General features: G+C 53.9%; 1 protein-coding gene across 1 annotated transcript in view; it reads right to left on the bottom strand.

Annotated features, from left to right (window-relative positions):
* Positions 1–26,499, bottom strand: part of SHANK2 (SH3 and multiple ankyrin repeat domains 2) — a 500,779-nt gene that overhangs the window by 411,543 nt on the left and 62,737 nt on the right. The window contains exon 3 of the mRNA XM_064576041.1: positions 16,586–16,799. Coding sequence (XP_064432111.1) covers positions 16,586–16,792 — 207 coding nt within the window. The 5' untranslated portion in view covers positions 16,793–16,799. The remainder of the gene's footprint in view (positions 1–16,585; positions 16,800–26,499) is intronic.

Below are 26,499 nucleotides of genomic sequence, written 5' to 3'. Positions count from 1 at the left end.
CTAGGCCATGTTTGAGGCGGTGATGGGATGGAAAAGTGGAAAACAAATGTGCAACGAGCCCCCGAGGATGCCCCGAGGGAGGAGTAAGTCAGGGCTCCTGGGAGGGCATGCACACCCGGGACCATGCCCTCAAACGAAAAGCCACGTGAGAGTTTGGGATGGGCATTTCACGTGGCAGGCTCAGCGCAGGATCAGCAGGGGACAGATCTGGGAGAAGTGGCGAGTCTGGCAGGTAGAGCACCGACAATTTCCACCATAAGTGACCTTTCTGCAGTCCACTCTCACCTGATGCAGTAGTAAGAGCAAATGGTACCATATTCCTGTCTCCCTACAGCGCGGTGAGATGGGTATTCTTCATAATCTGTTACAGGTACTCCCAGGTAAGCAATCTGCAAGAGGACTCACACAGTACCGGAACATTGCAGAGAATGTCAGGAATCCCAGAGCCCAGCCACTGACCTGAAGGGCTGCTTGAGGGAACACCTTTACTCCTCTAGCTTCTGTCTTCTGCATAAAGGGTCCTGTACCAGCACTGCGGCTAAGGGTCTTGACCCTTAAGGAGCTCAGAGCCTGGTGGGAGAGGACAATGATGGTGATGGTGGTGATGATGGTGATGATGATGGTGGTGGTGATGATGACGAGTACGGTGATGATGATGGTGATGATGGTGGTGATGGTGATGATGATGATGGTGATGGTGATGATGGTGGTGATGATGATGATGGTGATGGTGATGATGGTGGTGATGATGATGATGGTGGTGATGATGACGAGTACGGTGATGATGGTGGTAATGATGGTGGTGATTATAGTGGTGATGACGATGATGGTGATGATGGTGGTGATGATGGTGATGATGATGGTGATGATGATGGTGATGATGATGATGGTGATGGTGATGGTGATGATGGTGATGATGGTGATTGATGGTGGTGATGATGATGGTGATGATGGTGGTGATGGTGATGATGGTGATGATGATGGTGATGATGGTGGTGATGATGGTGGTGATGATGATGGTGATGATGGTGGTGATGGTGATGATGGTGATGGTGGTGATGATGGTGATGGTGGTGATAGTGGTGATGGTGACGATGATGATGACAGTGAGGAAGATGATGATGGTGATGACGAGGATGGTGATGATGGTGATGATGGTGGTGATTATAGTGGTGATAATGATGATGGTGATGATGGTGGTGATGGTGGTGATGATGGTGATGATGATGACAGTGAGAAAGATGATGATGGTGATGACGGTGATGGTGATGATGATGATGATGGTGAAAGTGGTGATGGTGAAGGTGATGATGGTCGTGATGGTGATTCAGCTGTGGTTAATGTTTACTGAATCCTAATATGCCAAGAACTATACTAACTGTATTTGCCTTCACCACAACCATGAATGAACAGTACTGTCATTATTACTGTTGCTGTATATATAATTGTAATTGCATAATTATGTATTTATATGTAATGAATACAATGCATGTAATATATATTTACATTTAACAAATATGACTATTACTATTAATATAAAAACAATCATTATTATCATTATTCCCAGATGGGGAAGCAGAGCCTCAGATTCTCACAAAACTACCCCAAAGCCACATGTCTGGAAAGTGTTGCAGATTCAGGGCGAACCCAAGTCGAGTCTGCCCGGCTCCTGAGTCCTCATGATTTAACTGATGCATTACTTCCTCTCCATACACACCTGGCCACCCTCAGATTATAAGATACTTGACAGTCACTGAGAACTTACGTTCGGCTCTCTTGTGGATCAGGGAGACACTGCCTTTGTTCCAAGTTTCCAATTACCTGTTAATTTGCCCCAGTGCTGAACATTGACAGCTACAAGGGAGAAAACAGTTTAATCTCCATAACAAAGGACAAAATTTGGGAGATTCTAAATAATTGTTTTCAAAGAAGTAAAATCTAGCTTCTGAGGTAGCTTTTAGAAAAATAGACAAAGTGACAAAGCGCTGGGCCGGCTGGTGCATGGCGCCACGTAACGTGATGGCGCAGCGCATGGCGCCACGGATATAAACCATGGCTGCATCTCTGGAAAAAGCAGAGGAGAGCTATGGTCTTCTTCCGCCTATGGCCGGACTTTGAGGGCCCTCGGAAGAGCAACAAAGATTTTTACCCAGTATGAATTCACGACTGACATAAAACTCGGAGCCAGCTCCTCAGCCTGAAAATGGTGGAATGGTTACTCTAACAGGGCATTTAATACAAAGGAACATGCCGACTGTGAACCTAAGCACACAGGTCAGGTAAACACACGGGGAATTAGACACCAACGGACAAATCAGTCACTCAAGTGTCCACTGTTGCTGACACCCAACCTAACAACCCGACCCACCCCAAACTGACCCCCAGCCACACCTCTACCTCTGCCCTATTCCCCCACCCTTTCTATCCTCACCCTCCTTCTGAATCTCAATGGTGGGACCACCTCCTATTCCAGAAACCCGGGAGATGCTCCTGACTCCTCTCTGGTCTGCACCTTCTAGATCAGCCTAGGTTAATCTATGGCCTTGAATGCTTGAGTCCCCATCTGTGCCCCCACCACTGCTCAGCAGGCCCCCATCCTATCTCACCTGGGTTACTCCAGCAGCTCCTGCACAGAGCTCACCTGCATACCTCTCAGAACCATGCAACTTCACCCCAGTCCCGTCACCTGTGTCCCCTTGTGATTCAATCACTCCACATGCCTGGGGGCTCCAGGCCTGCACCTCCCCCCCAAGGGACACAGGGAAGGAATGACTCTGGTCTGGACCCCACCTCCTTGTCAGGACATGTCCTGCCTATCAATGCCCCCCTCTGCCCTTGCCCCAACCCCATACACATATGCCCCTCCACACACACACACACACACAGAAACACACACACATCCACATTCCAGCAATGCCAGACCACTCTCAGCAATTCTCCGGCACGCCAGGCTGGGTATGTCCCTGTGCACTTGTGCCTCCAGCAACCGTCCCCTCCCCTCCTCACCTGCCAGCTGGAATCACACTCACTCTTCCCAGCCGGGCCCAGGAGTGACCCATTCTGGCCTCCTGCCAGGTGGAGCTCACCACTGAGTGTCCTAAACTGAACCCAGGGAGCTGGTCTGACTGCCCATGGAGCACAATCCAAGCCAATCGGCTGACCCCGCTCCCTCCTGTCCGGCCTGTGGGTCGGCTGGCCCCGCTCCCTCCTGTCCGGCCTGTGGGTTGGCTGACCCCGCTCCCTCCTGTCCGGCCGGTGGGTCACGGCCTCTCCATCTTGCCGTGAGGGACAGACCAGCATGTACTTTGCCTTATGACATTTCAGTAACCATCACTCTTTGATCTCCTGGTGCGACACCTCAAACGCCGTGACATCCAGATCCACCTGAAAAAACCTCCCCAAGTGTCTGGGCTGAGCTGCGTGGCTTACGATACAGAAAACTTGCAAGTGGATGTAATGACACCTCCAAGACCCCAATCAGAGCGGCTTCTCCCTTAGCTCCTGACGAGCAGTGCATTCATGGAGGTGGGGTGGGGGGGACCTGTAAAATCCAACAGTGAGAGCAGCCTCTGTGACCAACATCAGCCTCGGTTTAAGGATCTGCCCAGGAAGATCCTAGGGTTCATTCAGCCAGCTCCAGCTCTCTTCAGGTTTTCTCAGCCCACAGAGGCCGACCGCCTGCAGGGAGGCATATTCAAGCACAGGGAAACTATGCACATCTTCCTCCAAGATGCCCGCCCCACCCCATGCACGTGGCCCCACCCAACACCCAGCTGATTAGCAGTCCTCCCTACTCCACACTACGAGCTGCAACATGAGAACACGAGTGTGTGTGTGTCTATTTCTTGGCACAGGCACACCTGAAGCTCCATACATACTGACAGAACTGGACTGAACACAACGTTCTGGAAACAGAACACTCCCAGGCGACATAATCCAACATGAAGTAGGGTCTGGTCCGGACCACAATGAGGACGGTGGGAGCTGCCATGACCGAGGGCTTACTTTGCACGCAGGGCACTGTGAATATGGTACCTTGTTAGAATACAGCAAAGACCCAGAGAGGGCAGACTGCGCCCATGTTTGCAGAGTTGTCAGCGGCAGAGCTCTGGTCGGCTGGGTGGTTAACCCGTATGAAACTCCACCCTCCACTGGTAAAGCTCATGGCCAAACTCAAATCAAAAAGGAAGACAGCGAGAGAAGCCTACTCTCCGGCTTGGTCAACGAGTTGTAGCCTTTCTGCAAGATGTGAGGCTAACAACCGATTATACCAGGACACAAGGGAAAGAACACTGGCCTTAGAGACAGGTGAAGGCAGACACCCAGTGTGGGTCTGCCATGTACACCATGCATATCCATTTTCTAGGGCGGTCTTAAGAAAACAGCACAGATGGGGGCTTAAAACACAGGCATTCATTGTCTCCCAGTCCTGGAGGCTGGAAGTCCAAGATGCATCCATGGGCAGAGCTGGGTCCTCCTGAGGCCTCTCTCCTTGGTGTGTAGAAGGCTGTCCTTTCCCTGTGTCTTCATGGGGTCAGGCCTCTGTGTGTGTCTGTGTCCTGATCTCCTTTTAAGACACCATTCCTGGGGCACCTGGGTGGCTCAGTCAGTTAAATGTCTGCCTTTGGCTGGGGTCCCACATCGGGCTCTCTGCTAGGTCAGGGAGTCTGCTTCTCCCTCTGCCCTTCCACCTACTCGTGCTTTCTCTTTCTCTCTTGCTCTCTCAAAAAATAAATTAAAAGTCTTAAAAAAAAAAAAAAGATACCATTCCTATTGGATGAGGTCCCACCTGAGCAACTTCATTTTACCTTAATCATCTCTTTAAAGACCCCCACCTCCAAATATACTCACATCCTGAGGTGCTAGGGGTTAGAACTTCTACACAGGGATTGGAGTAGAGGGACAACTCAGCCCATAACACTGTGACCATGGCCCAGTCTCTGCCTCACACTAAGCACCACATGCTCTGGGTGGGCCACATCTGTGTTGTCAACTAACTCACATGATCCACAGAAGATCAAAAACTTTGTGCTCTGGGGTCGTGTGCCCACCAATGCCCAAGTGGTTGGCCTACGAGGGCAGAAGGAGGCAGAAGCTGGACAAGACTGTTTTTGATTTGCAACAATAGGACAAGAGAATTTTATGGAAGAGATTAAACCGCTCTCCAGATCTGTTCTGGGTCCTGTACAATGGGGGTGATGGCAGTGGTCATTCTGTGAGACCTTACGAGGGTCCGGGAGCGTCTAGACAAAGCTTGAAAGAATGGTAAATATCATAGTGCATAACATATGCATTGTTACAGTGCACGGTCAGAGGCCAAGGAGAGAACCATCAACAACGCAGGGCTGCACTGCACAGAAACATTCGGCCTACCATCTCCAACACATCTGCTCGCTCACATTCCTCAGATGAGACTTCAAGCCACTTCAATCCTTGACTTCCACCCAGAAAAAGTTAAAAACAATCAGAGGGAGAGCTGCCTAGGCATTTGGGGGTAGTGGTGCCATGGGGACACTCCCTGCATCACCCTGGACCAGCTCCAGAACCCAGAGCTGGAGACATAGACCCCAGGGAGAATAAATATCCCAGCAGCATTCAGCAAGAACTCAGGATGTTTGAAAAGAAACCCAAGCTTCTGAGCACATCACTCATTGCAGAGGACTGCGTTTCACATGTAAAGCTTCCTCCGAGTCACACTTTATGTTATTACCAGTTCTTTTATGATGCGTTTTAAAAGAGCCATCATAAACAGAATGTGCCAGGAGCCATTTTAAGGTGAATTCAGGCATGTTTGGGCCTTTAACAGCTGTTTGCATACAATCTGCAGGTTTGCACACCTCTGAAAAGTAGCCAACACCAAGGCAACCCAAACCGGGACTTGGTAGGTTCCAAATGTAAGCGTCCAAAGGAAATGATGCTTTTTGCTGTGGACAAGGACCTCTCAGGCTGGAACCTGGGGCAGCAAACAGGGAAACGTTCTCCCGGCTAACACATGAAGCTTAAAACAAGGGATTTCTAGGGAAGAGGAAATGCTGGGTGACCTTGACTGAGAAGGACAGCCTGATCTGAGGATGCTGAAGTCCAGGGGCCACGCTGGTGATTGTGGACATTTAAGCACTAATGAAGGATAAAGTGGCTGTGGACTCGTATTTCCAATCAGAGTAAGAGTTTTCAAACTCTTGAAGAGTTTGAAAGTAAGAGCCTCATCACCACCTGATGCTCTGTTGAAGTGGTGGGAAAACCACATGTGGTGGCTCGTTTTTAAGGGGCTAACTGGCAGTCTTTGCCATTGTCAAGGGGACAGGACACAGAGGCACTGGCTCAGAATCCATCAGTGACTCGTGCCCTCCTTGGAGGCGAGTTAATTCTCCTCTTTGGCTAGATGTTGTCGGTGGGGGGGTCCTCCGGAAGTAGAGTGGAGGAAAGGACATTTGGGGGGGTGCGGAGAGGGATCATGTGGTCCTGACCCCCAACACATCTCATGTGCTCCTGGGGGTTAGGATTAGCGCTCCTGAGCCCAAAGAGGAACAAAGAAAGCTCAGAAGGGCTCCCAGACTCACACAGCTGTGAGAGGTGGGGCTGCAGATCCCTGGGTCCCAGCAGCTCACACAGAGCCATGGGTCAGCAGGCAGGGGCCGAGAAGTGGACGGGAGACAGGCAGGGGGCTGGTGGTAGATGCAGCATGGACACTGTGGGGTACGATCCCCCATCCATCCAGCGAGGAAGTGTGTGAAGAGAAAGGTCAAAACTGAGCGGGCAGGAGTCAGACCCAAGAGGAGGAGTCACAGAGTTCCGACCACAGAAGGTGCCGGAAAAGAAGCACTGCATCCTTGGGTTTAACATAGAAAATTAAATATTGATAGTTCGGGCCTTGGCAGTGCCACCTTCTGGGTAATTCTTATCAGCCTGGGACACCAGGGAAGGAGTAGAGATCTGCTTCTCACCAGCGTGGCCTTTGAGCCGCAATGTTCTTAACACAATGCGGGATTTACAAAGCTTTTTTACAGAATGTATAATAATTCCAGACCAAAGCCACCTCCCAAATGTTATTTTCTCAGAGAGATTTAAGTAGGTATTAAGTCGAGGCTTAAGCAGAAGGGCACAGCAACTCAGACATTTGTCACACGGGCTACGGAGACCAAGCAAGCCAGGCCGGTCTCTCTCATATATAAAACATTAACCTAATACCCAACAGGAGATGCAGTGCGGAATCCTTACAACACACAAAACTGATGCTGGTTAAACAGGGTTTTTAGGGGTTTTTTGTTTTTTTAATGATGCAAATGAAAATAAAGCCCCTCTCGGCCTTTAGCCATATGAGATGAATAATAACCGACATGATCGAGGCTTCCCCCTAGGCCTTCCCCTGTATTTTAAACCCACTTACAACCCACTAGTTTCCTGAGTAAAACTGTGAAGTGTAAACCACTCCATTTAAGGATAAGGAGGTTGATTATCATCACCACATCACAGAGAAAATGGAGGCAGAGGGAAGTCGGGGGCCAGGCAAGAGGGGCTCTCTTTGGCCTTAGCAACCAATTAATGAAACCACAAGGAAAAACCAGAGTCCATGCCTTCTATCCTCCCCAAAAAGTGATCCAAATGTGCACTACAAAGACATAGCAGGGTCACTCAAGCTAGAGATCAAAGATCCAGAGCATCTGCTTCTGTATTGCAAAAGCGATGAATGGAGGGAGGGAGGGAGGAAGGGACAGATTGAGAGATGGAGAGATGGATGGGTGGATAGATGGATAGAGGGATGGATGGATGGATAGATAGATGGCTGGGTGGGTGGATGGATGGAAGGATGAATGGATGGATGGAGGGAGGGATGGACGGATGGAAGGAGGGATGGATGGATGGAGGGATGGATGGATGGAGGGAGGGATGGATGGGTAGATAGATGGATGAGTGGATGGATGGATGAATGGATGGAGGATGGGTGGATGGATGGATGGATAGAGGGAGGGAGGGAGGGAAGGATGGGCAAATAGATGGATGAGTGGATGGATGGATGGAGGGATGGATGGATAGAGGGAGGGAGGGAGGGAGGGAGGGAGGGAGGGATGGATGGATGGATGGATGGATGGAGGAATGGAGGGATGGGTAGATAGATAAATGGATGGAAGGATGGATGGAGGGAGGGAGGGAGGGTTGGATGGATGGATGGGTGGATAGATGGATGGACGGGTGGCTAAATGGATGGAGGAATGATGGATGAGTGGACAGATGAAGGGAAGGAGGAACAGAAGGATAAATGGATAACTGGTGAATGAATAATATTAAAGAAAAGAAGTCTCAAAAATATACTGCCAGGGGGCACCTGGGTGGCTCAGTCCTTAAGCGTCTGCCTTTGGCTCAGGTCATGATCTCAGGGTCCTGGGATCAAGTCCCGCATCTGGCTCCCTGCTCGGCGGGAAGCCTGCTTCTCCCTCTTCCACTCCCCCTGCTTGTGTTCCCTCTCTCACTGTCTCTCTCTCTGTCAAATAAATAAATAAAATCTATAAAAAAAATATATACTACCAGGTGTTAAAAGTTATGAATGACATGCCCAGTATGATGCCAGGTATCTATGTTCTTTTTTACGTAACACAACACTATATAGTGATCACTGATACAAACAGAGAGTGAGAGACAAGAGGGATTCACACTGAATTCATGACAGTGTTTGCCTCTGAGGAGAGGGGGCTGGGCATGAGGACAAAGGAGACTCTGACTTTAGCAGGAAAATTTTAATCCTAGTCTTAAAAAGTGACAAAATGCAGGGCACCTGGGTGGTTCTGTTGGGTAAGCATCTGACTCTGGATTTTGGCTCAGGTCATGATCTAAAGGTTGTGAGATCGAGCCCTGCGTTGGGCTCTGCACTGGGTGTGGAGCCTGCTTAAGATTCTCTCTCTCCCTCTCCCTCTGTGTCTCCCCCCACACCCCTGCTCATGCACATACTCTCCCTTAAAAAAAACAAGTGACAAAATGCTAACACTGTCAATTATTCATAATAGACACACTGGTATTTAGGATATTATTCTGACCTGTCCTGTATTTTTAATTTTCTTAATGTTAAAAAAAATAAACAGCATCAAATGAAGATGTAAGGCACTTCTCAGCCTCTTAGGGGCCTCCCTGACAGGACTGGAGTCAACCCTGGGCCACACTGCAGGGACTCGAAATTCTTGAAGGAAGAGCTTTATCACCATCACCTCCTCCAGCCCACTGGATCCTCTTGACTTTTCTTTCAGGGCAGAAAATGTGCTCAAGTCAGGGTCACGTACAAGTAATTTTCTAAGTAAGCCTGAAATCCCAAACCAGTCTCCTTTTGGTAGCGAACAAGTCGGCAGGAAAGAGCACATTCCGAGACAGGAAGATCTAGAAACAAAATGGCAGCCTGAAAGACTGGTACATTTTCTGATGCAAGAGTTTTTCCTGTCTGAGTTGCCCGGGCTCCTGGGACACGTGTGAGGCCGTGTAACGATGGCATTCGAGGCACCGATGTGGTAACTGTTGGTCTCAGGGGAGGCAGTCAACCAAAGAATGCATGGCTCTGTCTCCCAGTCCACATACTGCATGATTCCACTGATAGGGAATGTCCAGAGAAGGCAGATCCATAGGGACAGAAAGCAGGTGAGTGGTTGCCAGGGGCTGGGGGGCAGGGCCCAGGGGCTGACCTCTGATGGGCAGGGGTTTCCTTCTGGGGTGGTGAGAATGTTCTAAGATTGTGGTGATGCACATACTCACCTGTGAATTTACTAAAACCCATTGAATTGTACACTTTTAATTTGCAAATTGTATGGAAGGGAAATTATATCTCAATTTTTAAAAGAAATCTTTTTTTTCCCCCCTGTGCTGAGAAACTATCAAGATGCAGGCATCACATTTGAGAACTTGCCGAGGCAAGTGGCGCCTGGGTGGCTCAGTCAGTTAAGTGTCTGCCTTCGGCTCAGGTCATGATCCCGGGGTCCTGGGATCGAGCCCTGCATCGGGCTCCCTGCTCAGCGGGGAAGCCTGCTTCTCCCTCTGCCCCTCCCCATACTTGCTCTCTCTCACTATCTCTGTCTCTCTCTCTAAAACAAATACATAAAATCTTAAAAAAACAACATGCCGACACAAGTCACCAGTAAGGACCCTTCGAACAGCCAGGGCACACTCATGCAAGAGCTACACCTGCTCCAATCTCATCGACTCGGTCATCAGGAGCCACACCACCCTGGATGCCTGCAGGAGCCTCCCACCGGCTTCTACTTCCTTCCTTCCTCGCGGACCCCACCCCCAGAGAAGCCGAGATCCCCCTTCTCAAATATTAACGAGGTCATGAGCGCTGCACCAAACCTCTCCACAGCAAGATCACTGCCCCCGCCTCAGCCCCATCACCTCCTTCTGCTGCATGGACACACCGAGTTCACTTCCAACCCAGGCTTGCTGCACCTGCAGACCCAGTGTCCGGGAGGTTCTGCACAAAGGTCTTCACTGCGCTAACCTCTCATCATCTAGGGAACTGCTCAGATGTCACCCTCTCACCCGCCGGAGGCGAGGGTGCAGATGACTTCATTCACTCTCTCATGAGACATTGTTCATTGAGACGCACCAGCCGCGGGGGCACAAGGATGCACAAGACAGAGCAGGAGCGCTGGTGGAGAGACGCTGGCCACGCAGCCACAGAGCGCGCACCTGCAGAATCACGGCCTTGTGGGGGGGGCGGAGCAGGGGAAGCAAGGGCCCTGAGGACACCCCAAGCGGGATCAGCGGGGCAGGGGAGGCGCACCGTGTCAGTATCGGATCTTTATCCTTGGAACAGTAGGAGCTCCTGGGGAAGGTTGACGGGACGTGGTGGGACTGTGTTTACACTGCAAGCAGTCGCCTGGGGCACTGTGTGGGTTCTCCTGGTCCGGCGGGGGGATGGCAGTATGCACAGCCTGGTCACAGAGAAGGACAGGAGAGCCCAGGTCCGAGGGGTCCAGATGGTGCAGGACAGGACCTGGCGGTGGACTCTGGCAGGGGGCCGGGGAGATGAAATGCTTGGGGTGAACCCAGGGTGCTGGCTCGGACAACAGAATCAGAGGCTCACAGCCAAAATGTGCAAACAACCCAAGTGGCCATCCGCTGGCCAATGGATGAACGAAATATGGTCCATCAGCGAAGTGCTCCTTGCCAATAAAAGGAAAGAAACACTGGTGGGTGAGCCTCAAAACTCTTCCACTGAGTGAAAGAAGCAAGACACGCAAGGCCACATCCTGTAGGACCCCAATGGTACGGAATGCCCACAATAGGGTGACCACAGAGACAGGACACAGGTTCGTGGGTGTCAGGGGCTAGAAGTGGGCGAGGATGAGGGGCAGGCAGGTGGTGATGGAAGATCCCACACCCAGATGGGGTGATGTCTGCACAACTCGGCAAACTCACTCAAAATCACCGAATAGGTATCCTTAACATGAGTGAACTTTATGGCTTGTAAATTACACCTCAATAAAGTTGTTTGGTTTTTTTTAAGCGAACCACTAGCTGAGAGAGGGAACAGCAGTGGGACCAGACGTGGGGGTCAGAGAGAGGAAGAGAGGGTCCAGGTATCCAGGTATCCCATCCAGGCAACGTTACGTTTTCACTGAGCAGGTGTCAAGGGAGAGTGAGCTCTGTCCCCTGGATGGGAGGTCAGAGCTGGAGATGCATCCGTGTCCATGGCCGTCCCTCACTCAGACACGTGTGAGTACCAGTGAGCCCTAGAACTCCAGAGCTTCGCCTGAGAAGTGAGTAGAAGGCAGAGAAGTCCCAGGGGAGAGGAGGGATTCTGGGAAAAGGACTCTGGTTTGGATGGGAGACGAGCCCCTAGCAGAGCGGGGCCAGGGAGCCAGGCATGGCCCGCCCGCACCTCCCCCAGAGCAGCCCCCACGCCGCTCAGCCACCCAGGGCCAGGACGCCATGGAGAGCAAGGCAGGGGGATACCCGACCCACAGACCCTCTGGAAAGATGGTCCTAAGACAAACCCTCGTGGAGGGGAGCCGGGAAGTGACTTGTTCCCAGAAGCCTGGACCTCATGAACTCCTACAAGAAGACACAGAGTGCTCACCTCCTGAGGGGTCAAGAGTAAGGAGTTAGCGTGTACCCACCAATGTGCTCAAATGGAGCTTTTCAAGGCAGAACGCCATTCCTGCCCAGGCCTTCCAGAACCTTCTCTCATGACGGACAGTCTCTGTAGAAGGAGAGGCCAATAGGGGGCAGTAGGGGCTTGATTCTCAGCTACCAAATGAGGAGAGGGGCTCAGAGATGGCCAAGACAGGTGAAGAAGTCCCAACATTCAAAGCCGCAGACCTCAGATAAGACCAAATACAGTGCCGTGTCTGGGAGAAAGGTGAGGAAGGGGTTAAAACCTGGGGGAGGAGGAGGTGGGACGTCTGTGCCACTGGCTTTCTAGTTTGATCCTCAATGATAAGTGGAAGGCCAAGGTCACTTGGAAACCAAGCATGTCTGACAGTCCATTTGTAAGCAAGTGATAGATGGCGGAGCGTCCCCATCAGCGGACGTGAGCGGCGGGGAGGCGGGCACAGCAGGGACGCGGCAGGCCGCTGCTTTGGGGGAGGAGTTTGAGCGTGTGTGCGCGAGCGAGAGAGAGAGAGGAGAGAGGATGGATGAACGGCAATAAATCGTCTTTGAAGGGATCAGGATCACAGCTCAGATGCTTCTTCCTAAATGAAATATCAAAGCTGAAGATACACAATAAATGGAAGCATCGGTAAAGCAAAGGAGGAGAGACTCATTCTCCCGAAGCACCTGCCAGGAGGTGGCCAGTCCCTGCACCTCCGGGGACCCGTCCAGACGGGTCGTGGTGGATGTGATGGACACGGGGGATGGTGGCTGCCACCGAGCGACTCGGAGCCAAGCCCTGGGTGGGGGGTGGGCACTGGGGCTGGCGCTCTGTGCTCCCAAGGAGGCCCCGTCACGGGCTCCTCCCGCCCTCCCTGGGATGGGCCACGCGGGGCGAGGTAGAGACCGGACTGCCGTGCGCTCAGGGCCAGCTCTGTCCCCACTTCCCTCAAAACTATAAATAACAGAAGAACAGTCGTTTGTATTGATCTTCGCACTTGCCATTCACTTAAAAGGCCCGGTTTGCTGGCCGGTCTGCACTCGACCCCACACTGAGCCCTTCGTGCGTGTGTGGCGATCCAGAGCCCCCCTCACTGTGCCGTCCCCTGCACGGCCCTGTGAACCCCGACCGGGAAGGACTCTGCTCCTCAGGCTTCGAGGAGCCCTGCCAGATACTCTGGCTCAGAGGTGGAAAACTTCCTCCCACTGGAGGTGTGAGACTGGGCAGTAGTCACTTAAAGGAGAGACAGGTCCAGACTGCACCTGGGAGGGGGAGGAAGGGGACACGCCGGGGACAGCAGAGGGATAGTCACCTGGCTCCTTGAGACACCACCTCCCCCTTGAGCGGGCGGACACAGGGGTGACAGACTGGCACAGCAGCTCCCACGGGAACTCTGGGTGGGATTCCAGGGTCCGTCTCATGTCCCTGGCTCCAGGACTCAACGTGGCAAGGACCTGCACGCAGGGACAACGGCTGCTTTGTTGCCGGGGTTCATGCCTGTGGGAGTGCCGGTCTCAGCCTCCAGGGGCTTTGTTTGTCTCAACAAAGTGAAGGCAGGTGATCTTTAGAAGATTCCGGAAACAATTATGCTCCTGGGAGTAGAGACCAAACCCCTGGCAGACCTTCATGGCTGTGGGCCTGGAGAGCAGGTGTCTCTCCATCATTCCCGGCCTCTGGACAGAACCCACCATGCCACCCGCCAGGAAGAGTGGGCCACGGGCTTCCAGGCCAGCTCCCGCTACCCTATACCCACGAGACCCCGCGTCGTGGTGACTTCTCCCACATCCCACGCCCTTACTCGCACCCATGGGGCATCGCAACAGCCACGATGGCAAAACGGCCTCTCTCTCCGTTGTCACTGGTGAGTGTCCCCCAGGTGGGCAGTGCCCGCTCTGACCAAGGAGACCGATGAAGGTAAGAGACGCTCAGCGGGCACTTGCTGTCCCCTGGTCCTGGCTGTGCGCCCAGCCTGCACTTGCTCACTTCACACCTGCAGGTGGGCCCCAGGCTCGAGACCTTTCGTGCCATTCCCCAAACACACGGCGGACAGTGGGGGGGGGGGGACGCTCCAAGCCATCTTGGACGCACCCAACCCCGTGCCGTGCCTTCTGCAAGGCTGCCCACGGCCACGTTCTCCGGTAACAACGAGCTGCAGAAACTCATCAGGCAGCGAGTGAGCACATCCAACACCAGCTTCTGGCGGGTTTGGAGGCTCTGGGCCGTGTATCCCAGGCCACCTGCTTCTCACCGGTCCACCGGGACTGGGAGGGCATCGGTGGGGCCTTTGAGGGTGGGTGATGTTCCATCTCCTCGTCCAGTGCTGGTTACATGCTGGGCCACTCTGTGATACGACACCCAGAATGACAACGCTCCCAAGTGCTGCCCAGCTCGGGCTGTTCCACGAACTCAGAAGTAACACACATGAGGACCTTAATCTGCATCCGGCCCCCGGAAAGCAAGCGGGAAGTTCCCAAAGGACGCACTGGCGCCAATCCGGGACCCGGGGTTTCCCGCAGAGGGACTGTATCTGCGGGACGCTCAGCGTCGGTGCAGGAGGGAGATGAGGAGAGCGTGCCCACACATGGTCAGAGCAACAGACAGAAAGCACGTCGCTGACAGCTGCCCGAGTCAGCCAGAAACAGCCCAGAAATGATGAAGATGTGCTACGGGAGGAGAAGAGAGGCGGAAACCAGACACGCATTCATCTGGAGAGGATGCACCCCCGGGTAAAAGAAGGAAGATCTACAAGAGGAAAAGAAGCAGCCACAAAACCTAGTAAAAAAGAGAGGGGAGGGGAGGGGAGGGCAGGGGAGGGCAGGGGAGGAAGAAGGAAGGGAGAATAATTTTCAAGACGAGTTAGCACAAGGCTGGAAATCAAACAGAAAGCCTGAATCTCAACCACAATCCAGCAGGAATTACAAGGGACAGAGCAGGATGGGTCCACGTGAACACACCATAAAGAAATGCAGTTAGAATGGCCAAAATGGACAGGGAAAGAAACAACAAATGTTGGAGAGGTTGTGGAGAAAGGGGAACCCTCTTACACTGTTGGTGGGAATGCAAGTTGGTGCAGCCACTTTGGAAAACAGTGTGGAGGTTCCTCAAAAATTTTAAAATAGACCTACCCTATGGCCCAGCAATTGCACTCCTGGGTATTTACCCCAAAGACACAGATGTAGTGAAAAGAAGGGCCATATGCTCCCCAATGTTCATAGCAGCAACGTCCGCAATAGCCAAACTGTGGAAAGTGCCGAGATGCCCTTCAACAGATGAATGGATAAAGAAGACGTGGTCCGTATATACAATGGAATATTACTCAGCCATCAGAAAGGATGAATACCCAACTTTTACATCAACATGGATGGGACTGGAGGGGATTATGCTAAGCGAAATAAGTCAAGCAGAGAAAGTCATTTATCATATGGTTTCACTTATTTGTGGAACATAAGGAATAACATGGAGGACATTAGGAGAAGGAAGGGAAAAATGGGGGGGGGAATTGGAGGGAGAGATGAACCATGAGAGACTATGGACTCTGAGAAACAAACAGGGTTTTAGAGGGGAGGGGGGAGGGGGGATGGGTTAGCCCGGTGATGGGTATTAAGGAGGGCACGTACTGCATGGAGCACTGGGTGTGATACGAAAACAATGGATCGTGGATCACTACGTCAAAAACTAATGATGTATTGTATGGTGACTAACATAACATAATAAAATTAAAAAAAAAAAAATGTTCGAGAACATCACGGAGGACTAGGAGGAGAGGCGCCGGGGATGAAGGCAGATACGGAGAAGCCCAAGGGTGCGAGGCCGCTGTCCCTGAAACAGAGACCCCAACCCACAAGCCGGAAGAAGGAGCAACGGGTGAGAAAAGCTCCCAGAAACGAGGGGCCAACGGCATCTGCGGAGGGGAAGTTTTCCCAGAAACACGGAGCGGCCGGCACCACCAGCGAGGGCCCACAGACACCAAGCAAGCACGTAGCAGGACACACACCAGGGCCGTGGGCAATGAGAAGCCCCGAGGGCTACCAGGGGCCAACACAGGAAACGACATGGGGCCCAAGCCTTGAGAGACGACTGGGAGTCAGCGGTGGGCAGCACGGGCAAGGCCAGGCCAGACAGAGCTCACGAAGCTCAGCAAATGGGGAAGAGTGTGGGACACGGGCTCCCTGTACCACCGAGCCCAGAGCAGCAGGGAAGAGGCAGAGCCCGCCTGGGTGCCGAGGCCCCACCTACTAATGCGTCCACTGTGGGCATCTCCTCCCCGAGGCTGGTCCCTGTGCCCTCGAGGCCTGGCCTCTGCCCGGCACATAATACACGCTCAGTACGTGGACCGCGGCACCAGTTGCATGCGATGAGGCAGACAAAGGCAGAGCTGATGGGGAGGAGGGCAGGGCAGGGCAGGCGCACGACGTGCGGGACGCCACCAGGACAGGCCGTGCAGAAGGAGACCACAGGCATCCTCGAGCCCAAGCCACGCTGGGCACTGAGCAGAAGTGAGCGAACGGGGCCTACCGTCTGCTGCAGGTCCTGGATGAGGATGCGGATCACCAGCGTGTTGCCCTGGCTCTCCTCCGTCCTGGCGGCGCTGGGCTTCTCCGCCGTGGCCCGGATGGTGTCGTAGATGGTTTCTTCTTTCGAGCTGTCCGACTCTGACCCCACGGAGTAGTCGGAGAAGCTCTGGGCCATCTCGTCCTCGCTGGAGGTCGGGCTGTGCGGCATGGCTGCCCTACGTGTGGAAGGAGCAGGGGGAGGAACACAACGGGCACATGTGAAAACTGCACACAGGAAGCCCAGCGTTCGGGGGAGACTGGCGCCTCAGGCGCACCGTCCTGCACCTGCTGGTCTAACAGCCGCACAGCTACTGTGCATGATGCACACGCCTCTGGAGGCGGGGAGAACATGGCACCCCAGCTGCTCCCCGGAGCCCGGACCGGGAGGCAGCCAGACCAGGACAGGGCCCCGTAGGCTCTGCCCCCAGGCTGGGAAACCCCGCATGCACAAGGAGCCCTACCTAGCGGTGGCCGCGACCACAGCTCACAGGGATCCACCAAAAGGCCATGGGGGCAGTCTGAAGCCTCCCAAGGTAGGAAAACAAGCGACCTTCTGTTTTCCTTTGAAGCCAGAGCAGCAGGAGCGGAAGAAATGCAAGCTTCGGGTCAGAACGGTACCAAGTTCACGCTTAATAACCCCTCTGCTTCAAACACAGAGCACTGATGGGTAATGTAAAAATAGAACAGAAAGGCAGGGCCAGGCTCAGAAGGGAAGTAGTCCCGGGGCCCAGGAGTCCAGCAGAGCCTGAAGCCATGAGCAGGCTGACTTAGGGGAGACTCAGGGGGGTCCCCAAGGGTCTGTGGCAGCTGGGAGCACAGTTTCCCCGCCATCAAGTCTAGTAGAGATTCCCCAGCAAAGACCAAGTCAGGGCGCCAACCGTGGCTGATGGAGAACACAAAGAAGGATGTGGATGTAACTCTGGGAGCATGCTGCCCAGGGATACCCCCATCTCTGCGGGCAGGGGTCCGGAGAGGTTAGGATAAGAGCCGGTGTGAGCTGGGGATGCCGGGGAGCTGGTAGAGGACGCGCCAAAGCAACAAGTCCACTCGAACTCTGTAAAGGAGGTCAAGGCCCTGTGCGTGTAGAAAGTGGGCAGGGGCGTTCCCTGCAAGAAGGGCCATCCTGAGCAACCAGGGATGGAGGCCACCCTGATCGCTGAGGGACTGCCCGCCTGGTTTATGGTATCCTCCCACAGAGGGCACAGCTTCGAGCAAGAATGAGTGCCCTACACGTGGAGGACCCTAAAACAGAATATCCAGTGATTTACAGGAGGGAGGGGGAGGGAGGAGCTCACCTGCACATCTGCCCCAGGCTCCAGGCCCAGCAGGTGCTTGGGTGAGCGTCCCCTGCTCTCGTGTTTCATGAGCAGGGGAGGCTCAGAAAAGTCCCGGGGGGGGGCACGGTTCACCCAGCGACAATTTGTGTTCATCGTGAGAAAACGGACACCCCCTATTTACTTCCAGAGTTCAGTTTAACGACAGCAAATGCCTGCTGGAGCTAGAAGCGACCCGCCGCTCTGCCCCCTGCAGGGCCAGCACTGGGGTGCTGGCAGCCACCGGGGGCGCTCCTGTCTCCATCCCAGACTTTCCTGGGGTCACCAGACACCCAGGTGCACACGAAGCCTAACAAAGCAAAGGAGCTACTCCAGAAATGCATGCCCTCCCCAGGGGAAGGGCAAGACCATGACCGGGGTCAGGGGCTCCCTTCCTGCCGAGAAGATCTGCACCGTCTTTGGGGAATGGGCCAAGATCGTGGGGCCCACAGAGTTTTGTTTGGCCTGCACAGGGTTTTAAATGTCTAACCTAAAGATTCCATACGCAAATCCAGATTTCTGGTTTATGGTGACCATCAGAAGGTTCTGCCCCGTGACACCCAGGGACAGGGACGATCTCCAGCAAGCCCCACCCCCACCCTCTCCAGGTCCACCTCAGGCTCTCCTCCTTGACATCAGTCACCTTCCCCGTCCTCCCACCGTGAGTGTGAGAGCCTGACAACAGATCCATCCGTTCACTCATGCTGGCCTCTGTGTCCTTCTAGACCCTCCGCAAGACCAGACATTTGACTGCTTGGACTGGCCCGGTGACCAGTCAGGAGTCTCAAAGAGCAGATCATCCAAATCACCCAGGAAGATTTTATTTTTTTCAATTAAAACTTCCAAAGCTAACCCCCGTGTGATTCGGAATTAAGATTTCAGAGCCAATGGGTCTTTTCTGTATTCACTGCCAGACGCCTTTGTGAGCTCAGCTTCATGCCTTCCCAACCACAGGAGTGCGAAATCTGGTGAGGGACAAGACAGCGGTGGCTGGGGACAGGATCTGGGTGCTCCTGGCTCCACCCCAGCAGGGTCCCCACCTGTCTGGCTGCAACAGCTAGCGACGTGCTCCTTCCTGCCTTTACCATCTACCCGTGGAAAAATAAGTGCCGGGCATAATTACACGGTATAGGGTAGGCGCAGACTTTTTAACATATGATACAGTAACACCTATCACGTAGAAATAATATAACAGTGTACAATCATTTCTATATTGCGTCTAATTATAACATGTTAAAACAAATAACATAAACATTCATGTGTAAATATGTTAAAGAATCGCATACATGTAATTATTTGCAACTATGTCCCAGGTTCCAAGGAAGCGTATCCTCTAGAACACTGGTTCTTCATCCTGGCCCCAGAAGTTACTTGGGGAACCTTTAAAAAAAATGAGCGCCAGAACTTCTGAATGAACTGGTCTGGGACACTGTCCCTGGAAGCTGCCCCGGGGACTGTTAGGAGAAGCACCTGCAGCCGAGCCCGGGCTGCCCCTTCATGAGCTGGGCAGGGAGCACAGACTGGAGGACAGGGGCATGGAGACGCAAACCTGCCTTCTCCTGGGCGTGAGGGACAGTGGGAGAGGCGCAGCGCTCACTGTCTCAGCCGTCAGCATGAACACAGGTGTGCGGTCCATCACAAGGGGCTTCCAGTAGCTTCTTCCTGCCCGACAGGGTAAGTTAGCCCAGAGCACCTCCTGCTCCAATAACGAACCACGTCTTCCCTCCTTACAGCCTGTCTGTGCCTCTTCCGAACCCAGCAGGGCCCAGGGGACGCAGAGGGGACATGGAAGGTGACCTCACGCTCACAGGAGGGGATCCCTGTCGAATGAGGAGTGACCTGTCAGGGGAAGCCAGGCACAGGCGGAGGCAAACAAGGCCACTCCCGGAACACGGGGTCCAGCGGCTCTTCTCACGAAAGATGGGCACTGGCCCCGGAAAGCCCATGGTTGGGGCAGCGCAGGCCTCAGTGCCTGCATCTGGAAGATGGGCACGTGGACAGCCGCCAGCAGAACGCGGCGCCATGCAGGCTCATGGCCTTGCACGTCTGAGACCGTTCAAGAGCAAACGGGATGATCCGAGCCCCCAAGTTACCTCCTCACGTGGCCCCCGCCACCAGACCCCACCACAGCCCCTTGCGTCGGCCAGGGGCTGGTGGTCACAAAAGGATGTGTCTGCCACCAAAGTGCGGGTGCGGAAGGTCCCACTGGACGGGTCCAAAGAGGAAAAGGAGGCCACCTGCACACTGGTCCTTTGCAGGACAGCCCGGGTGCTCAAGGCAGAGACCTGAGCAGAACGTCTTGACCTTAATACGGGGCTTGAGCAATGAGATCAGCAGACCCATGGGAAAAGCAAAGCCCTGGGAAAACATGTAATCATTAACTCCCAGGCAGGACTGCAAGGCCCAGGGTCACCAGGGCCAGGTAAGAGAGAGGGCACCGGCCCCATCTGCATTTCAGATAAACCACGAAAGCATTTTATTATATTTCCCAAATATTGCATGGGACATACTTACGCTAAAGAATTATTCATTGTTCATGTGAAATTCAAACAGGACTGGGTGTCGTGCATTTTGTTGGGGGGGGCGGAGAGGCCATATGGGTTCTTCACCCCACGGTGAGGGGGGGCAGGCAGGCTCCGAAGACAGCCGTGCCACAAAACCCAGCCTCCCTCGGAAAAGTCAGCGTCAGGTTGGAGGAGGGAAGGTTACCCGCCGCCCCTGGCAAACATTTCAGCATCACCGGCCTCGGAGCGGGGGGGGGGGGGGGGCGGTTATAAAAACACAGGTTGGTAAAGTGCGATGACCCCCAGAACACGTTTCTCTAACCTGCCCCCCCCACACACACCACCTAGGTGCCTACGAACGAGGAGAAACAGAAGTGATGCCAGTAAAGGACATTTTCCAAAGGCTCCATATTCTACCACTGGAGAGTTCCGGGAAAACACGAAATTGTTCCAAGAAAACGTAACAACTTAAACTGGCTCCTGAGCCCCCTGACACCTCGGATGGAGGGGGGGCAGCTAGTTTTCCTGCTCACTGCTTCCACCGCCACGGTGAACACAGCAACACTGACCTGGGACCTAAGATGCATTAAAAAACAAAACAAAACAAAAAAACAAAGCACCTCCCGGCTGGAGTGGACTTTATCAGAGCTGCAGGCCCGTGAAGATCGCAGATAAAAATGCAGAGGGCCCGCTGGCTCTGCTTTAATCATACACACGCACACATATATGGGGGGGGCAGAAAAGGGTTTTTACTCAAGTGGAGTCTCCAACAGCACCCCACGTCTGTGACACCCGGGCCCAGGATTGGTGACTACTCGCTCACGTTGTGCACTCACATGTCTACAATTCACTCATCCGCAAGGCAGTGAGACCCCCAGGGGGCTGCACGGGGTCGGTGCACGGACACTGAAATCGGGGCTGGGGGCGGCCCCCACCGCACCTGCAGGAACGGGCTGTCACACGCACGGTCTGCGCAATGGCTGTGGGCAGGGGGCTGCAGCGAGAGGGGGCCGGGGGCTGCAGTGAGAGGGGGCCGGGGGCTGCAGCGAGAGGGGGCCGGGGGCAGAGAAGGGCAGCCCGGGGAAGGCGAGGAGAGAGAATCGCCACCTCCCCAGGTTAGCCTAGCATCTCTGCAAGCATTGTCCTGAATAAACTCTCCCTTCCATGCCCGCCGCATCCGTGGATGCTGCCGCCTGTCAGTACCACCCCCTCGAGCTGGGCTCCTCCCTCTGGTCCCCCGGGGTCCTTCCCTCAAGCTGGGGCTCCAGCCTGGGTCGGGCCCGATGCCCCCCGCTACACAGATCCGCCTTCCGCTTGACTCAGAGCCTGGGCCGCACCAGCCCGGGCACCAACCCCCCCCCAGCTGCCACGGCCCAGCTAGTGCTCTGAGAACTAATCCCACGCACGCACGCTTGCCGCAGAGCAGACAAGACACTGATGTAAAGCTTCTCGCGCACAGAGTACTAACACGGATGGCTGTGGCCGGAGGGACCACGGATCCGGGTGCAGAACCGTAGCTCGCGCCGGTGGACAGACAGAATGCTGCTGACAGCCAGGCTGCGTATCCTCGGAGAGATTGTATTTAAACAGAAATGTGGAAGCCAAACGTGAAAATATAGCAAAATCATAAAATATCTCATTCTGATGGTGGACGTATAGTTATTACGTTTTTCTACCTTTCTATAGGGTGATAATGTTTTTAATTGAAAGTAACTTTTAAAAAACCCAGTGACGATGACCTAAGTTCTGTCTGTAATGGTCTTTCCAACACAAGCCCCTGATGAATCAAGTCTACTCCAAATTCTGAAAGGAAACGGGCAGGGGAGGCCAAGGGGCACCCAGCGGGGTCCCGGGCATGGTGGATGCTTCTGGAAGGGCTAGGGTTCTCGCAAGAATGTGGGCGGAGGGGGTCATCATTGCTCCTGACTTAAGAGACAGGGTCAGCCGGTAGGGGACACGGCCCCCAGTCCTTCCTGAGGCTTTGAGGGAGGGACGGGGCAGACCCTACACCAGCAGGGCAGACGGCAGACCTGCCCTTGGAGGCCCTCCCAGGAAACCTCCAAGACAACCCGCCTGATAAGGGGAAAGCAGGGTGCAGCCCGGGGAGGGGGAACTCAGGTCAATTCACCCCCGTCTGGGCACCACCCACACCCCTCTTCCAACGGGGAGGAGAGGTGGACAGCAGGCAACATGCAAACGATTTGCACTGATGTATATATTTGTATATATATTTTTTAATGCCTTGACCTTAATTTTCACAGCAATCGTCGGTTCATAGGAAGCCAAGCCGACAGAGCTCCCACACGCTCCCTCTGCCCCCGCTCAGTGAACAAACGTATTATTGTTCGACTCCTTCCTCAGGCAAGCTTCCTGGGTTTTCTCGCTTGGACCCTGACCCACCAGGGCTAAGTTCAGCTAGCTCCTAGTCTCCAGCTCTCACAGACCGGTTGCACTCAGGATCTGAAATGAAATGTAAAATCCAAACAGTGTTCTGTGGCCCAGACGGGTAGGGCGCCCCGGGTAGTCAGGAGCACGTCCCAGCCCCAGCCCCTAGCTGGGCTCCCTGCAATGAGCTCCGGCCAGCAGGTGCACTGGGAATGCCCCAAGTGGGCGGCATGGCCTGGGTCCTCCTGCCGGGTACACGCTGAGCTGCCACCATGGAAGGCGGCAGCAACGCCGGCTACCCTAGGCAGCGCTGTCTGTGGGGCTTTGCACGGGGCGGACACACCTTCTAGACGATGGGTTACCAGCGGCCAAGTCCAATTACTGAGTCTGGGAATTGGGCGCATCAAACAAAATTACAGAGCTCTGAGATTTCTAGGGGGAAACGGAATGCCACAGAGATCTGGAAACTAGCATGTGTCTGGTTATGAAAATGCTTTTACAATTTCCAACCCCACGCCAGGCTCTCGCCAGCTTTCGGGGCCACGGCCCAGCATCAGACACTCTGGGCGAGGTGGGCCTCCCTCCATGTGCCACGTCACTGGCCCGGGACACCTGCTGGCCTGTGGGTGAGGCTGCAGCTACCCCAGTCCTGCTGTCACCTATCATGACAGTGTTTAAACTTCAGGACGGGTTTTCTTTAATTCCTATTATTATTGCAACGGCTGTGGGAATCCGGGTGTGCTCTGCACCCACAACTTTGATTTTCCTAGGAGAGGGTCTGCAGGAAACACCTTTCCCCTCTGGGGAGTTTAAAGCTGCTGTGCCGACCTCCTGGTGGGAGACACTGCTGTCTGCAGGCTCCCTGGGAGATGCCCTTCCTGCCCCCTGTCCCCAGGACGCCACGCTGCCCCTCGGCCCAGCTCCATCCCCTGGGATGGCCCCTTGCCGTGTGGACAATCTTGTGCAAACACCAAGCGTGAGTCAGTTCTAAGCAGCCTGGCCAAACCCCACAGCGCGATCCGCGGGCCCCGAGATGTCCATCCTCGGGCCTCCTAATACTAGCTCAGCCTGTCCCGGGGCTCCCAGCCCCACCTGGGACCTGGAACAGGAAGGAGGCTGTCCTTCACGTGCCCCAGGAGGGGAAGGTGCTCGGCCAGGGCTGGGAATGGGTGACCCCTCGGACACTGCCATCTGGCTCTTCTCGGGAGCAGAGACTTCTTATCTGTGAGCAGCGGCCCCGGAACGCCCGCCCCTGGCCGCCCCAACACCCGGCCCCGCCCGGCTCTCAGGGCCCAGTGCAGGCCACAAGCACGGAGCCACCTTCCTTCTGCACCTGCTGACCTGTCTCCTCTACATCCTGCAATGCTGCAGGACAGACGGACCGACAGATGGACCGGCGGACGGGCAGGACAGTGTGAGCCGGGGACGCACTCAGGTAGGAGCCTCCTGCCGCAAGGACTGTTCTGACTTCACTTGTGAATCCCCGGTCCCGGGAGCCAGCACCTCCTCGTCAGGCTTTGCTTTACGGCGCTTCAGACACCCCGGACTTTACACGCAGCAGGTCCACGGGGACCCTGGCATCCGCAAGTCTCCCGGCGCTGTTTTTCCAACAGCATTTGCTCATTCTGTGTCTCTGTGTCACGTCTGGGACTGCAGCCGCTCCAGGTGGGCCTGTGTCCAGGGCAGCAGCACCTGCTGTCTCAGGAACATCTGATGGCTCCGAACGATCCATGTGCCTCCAAACCTGTGTCTGCAGAGCTCTAAGTAGAACAGGTGGGCAAGGAGGTGCGGATTCTCTGCACGGACGTCTGAGCATCAGGACTGTGGCTTGTTTTAAGTTCACAGAAATAGTCAAAGAAACCAAGTTTTCAGAAAACGGAATTTAAATATTTCTGTTTAAATTACTGTGATTTGAAATTACAACGTTCATGAATTTTAATTTGTATTTTGACTTTTAATGGATAATTTGAGATCTTTCAGTGGCTATCCTTTTTGGAATCTTTTGAAAACGTTTAAATTTATTTTTGATTGCCATTTTTATGAAAATCCATTCACATCCTGTAGACGTTAATATAGTAAGTTAATTATTTAGATTATGTTCTCAATGGAACATAAATTATGTGAAAACCTGGATTATAACAACATGCACAGTAATTTTGCTAAACAGAAGGCAAGACATACACATCTTACAGAATATGCAATAATGGTAAATCCCCACACTTCTAAAATTTTGTCTTTATGAGGGTGTATCTGTGAAAGCAGATGAAAACATATTTTTATCTAACAGCTTGCTAGCTTGATGTATCATTTTAGACAGGAAACATGTGGCTCGGAGGGGGCCTCAGCGTATGCTCCTAGCCCCAACCCCAAACGTCATCGGACAGGCCAGCCGAGGAGGGACAATGACCGCTCCCCACACTGAGCACTAAGGGCAGACCACGGCCTGGACCTTCACCGTGCATACAGCCATGGGGAAGTTGCCGGATCCCCACCGGGGGATCCACTGGACCCAATGTGGGGTGAGGCCCGGGGTCTTTGTCTGCCCAGAGCCGTAACAAAATACCCCAGACTGGGGGCTTACATGACTGACATTTATCTCCCACAGCCCCTGAGGCCAGAAGTCAGAGATCAGGGGCAGGACGGTGTGGTCTGCTCCTGGTGACAACCCCCTTCCGGGCTGCAAACGGGGGCCCCCTCGCTGTGTCTTCGCATGGAGGGAGGGAGCCCTCCAGTGTCTCTTCTTATAAGGATGCTAATCTTCCAGCATCAGGGCCCCACCCCTATAATGATGTCACTTGACCTTAATCACCTGCTTAAAGGCCGCATGTCCTAATATAGCCTCACTGGGGTCCGGGCATCCACACTGGAATTGGGGTGGGCATAAACATTCAGTCTTGACCACCAGGGAAGGCCTGCCTCCACTCTCGAGGCCCCTGTCCCTGCTGGGGGGGCTGGGCCCAGGGCTGCAGCAGTGGGCACGAGGGGAGCATCCCCAGTGGGCACCTGAGGCTCCAATAGGGGAGGGTCATCACGTGCTCAGCTGTGCTGTGTCATCCAAAGGGGCAGACGGTTGTCAGGATGCCCAACACAGCCAAACACCCCAGCGCCCGGGAAGATCCTGAAACACCTCAACACCAAGAAGGCGGGGCAGGCACCCCAGTGTGAACGTGTGCTCCCTCGCGGAACTTTGTTAGAAAGAAGCCATGGTGAGCGCTGTGAAGTGGGCAAGACTGATGAATCACAGACCTGTACCTCGGAAACAAATAATACATTATGTTTAAAAAAGAAGAAGAAGAGGATAGCGGGAGGGGAAGAATGAAGGGGGGAATCAGAGGGGGAGACGAACCATGAGAGATGATGGACTCTGAGGAACAAACTGAGGGTTCTAGAGGGGAGGGGGGTGGGAGGATGGGTTAGCCTGGTGATGGGTATTGAGGAGGGCACGTTCTGCATGGAGCACTGGGTGTTATGGACAAACTGTGAATCATGGAACACTACATCGAAAACTAATGATGTAATGTATGGGGAATAACATAATGAAATTTTTAAAAAAAAGGAAAAGAAAGCAGCAGCCTCTAAGCACCTTGCCCCATGTTTCGATCAGCTTTCTCAGCGAAGGGTCCTGGGAGTGGAAGAACCGCATCCTAGACGGGTGTGCACTCCCAGATGCATTG

Source organism: Mirounga angustirostris, unplaced genomic scaffold (genome assembly GCF_029215605.1).
Source record: "Mirounga angustirostris isolate CCGP_5_RB_7025 unplaced genomic scaffold, mMirAng1.0.hap1 SCAF_13, whole genome shotgun sequence".
NCBI lineage: Eukaryota > Metazoa > Chordata > Mammalia > Carnivora > Phocidae > Mirounga > Mirounga angustirostris.
This window is presented reverse-complemented; position numbering and strand designations above follow the sequence as displayed.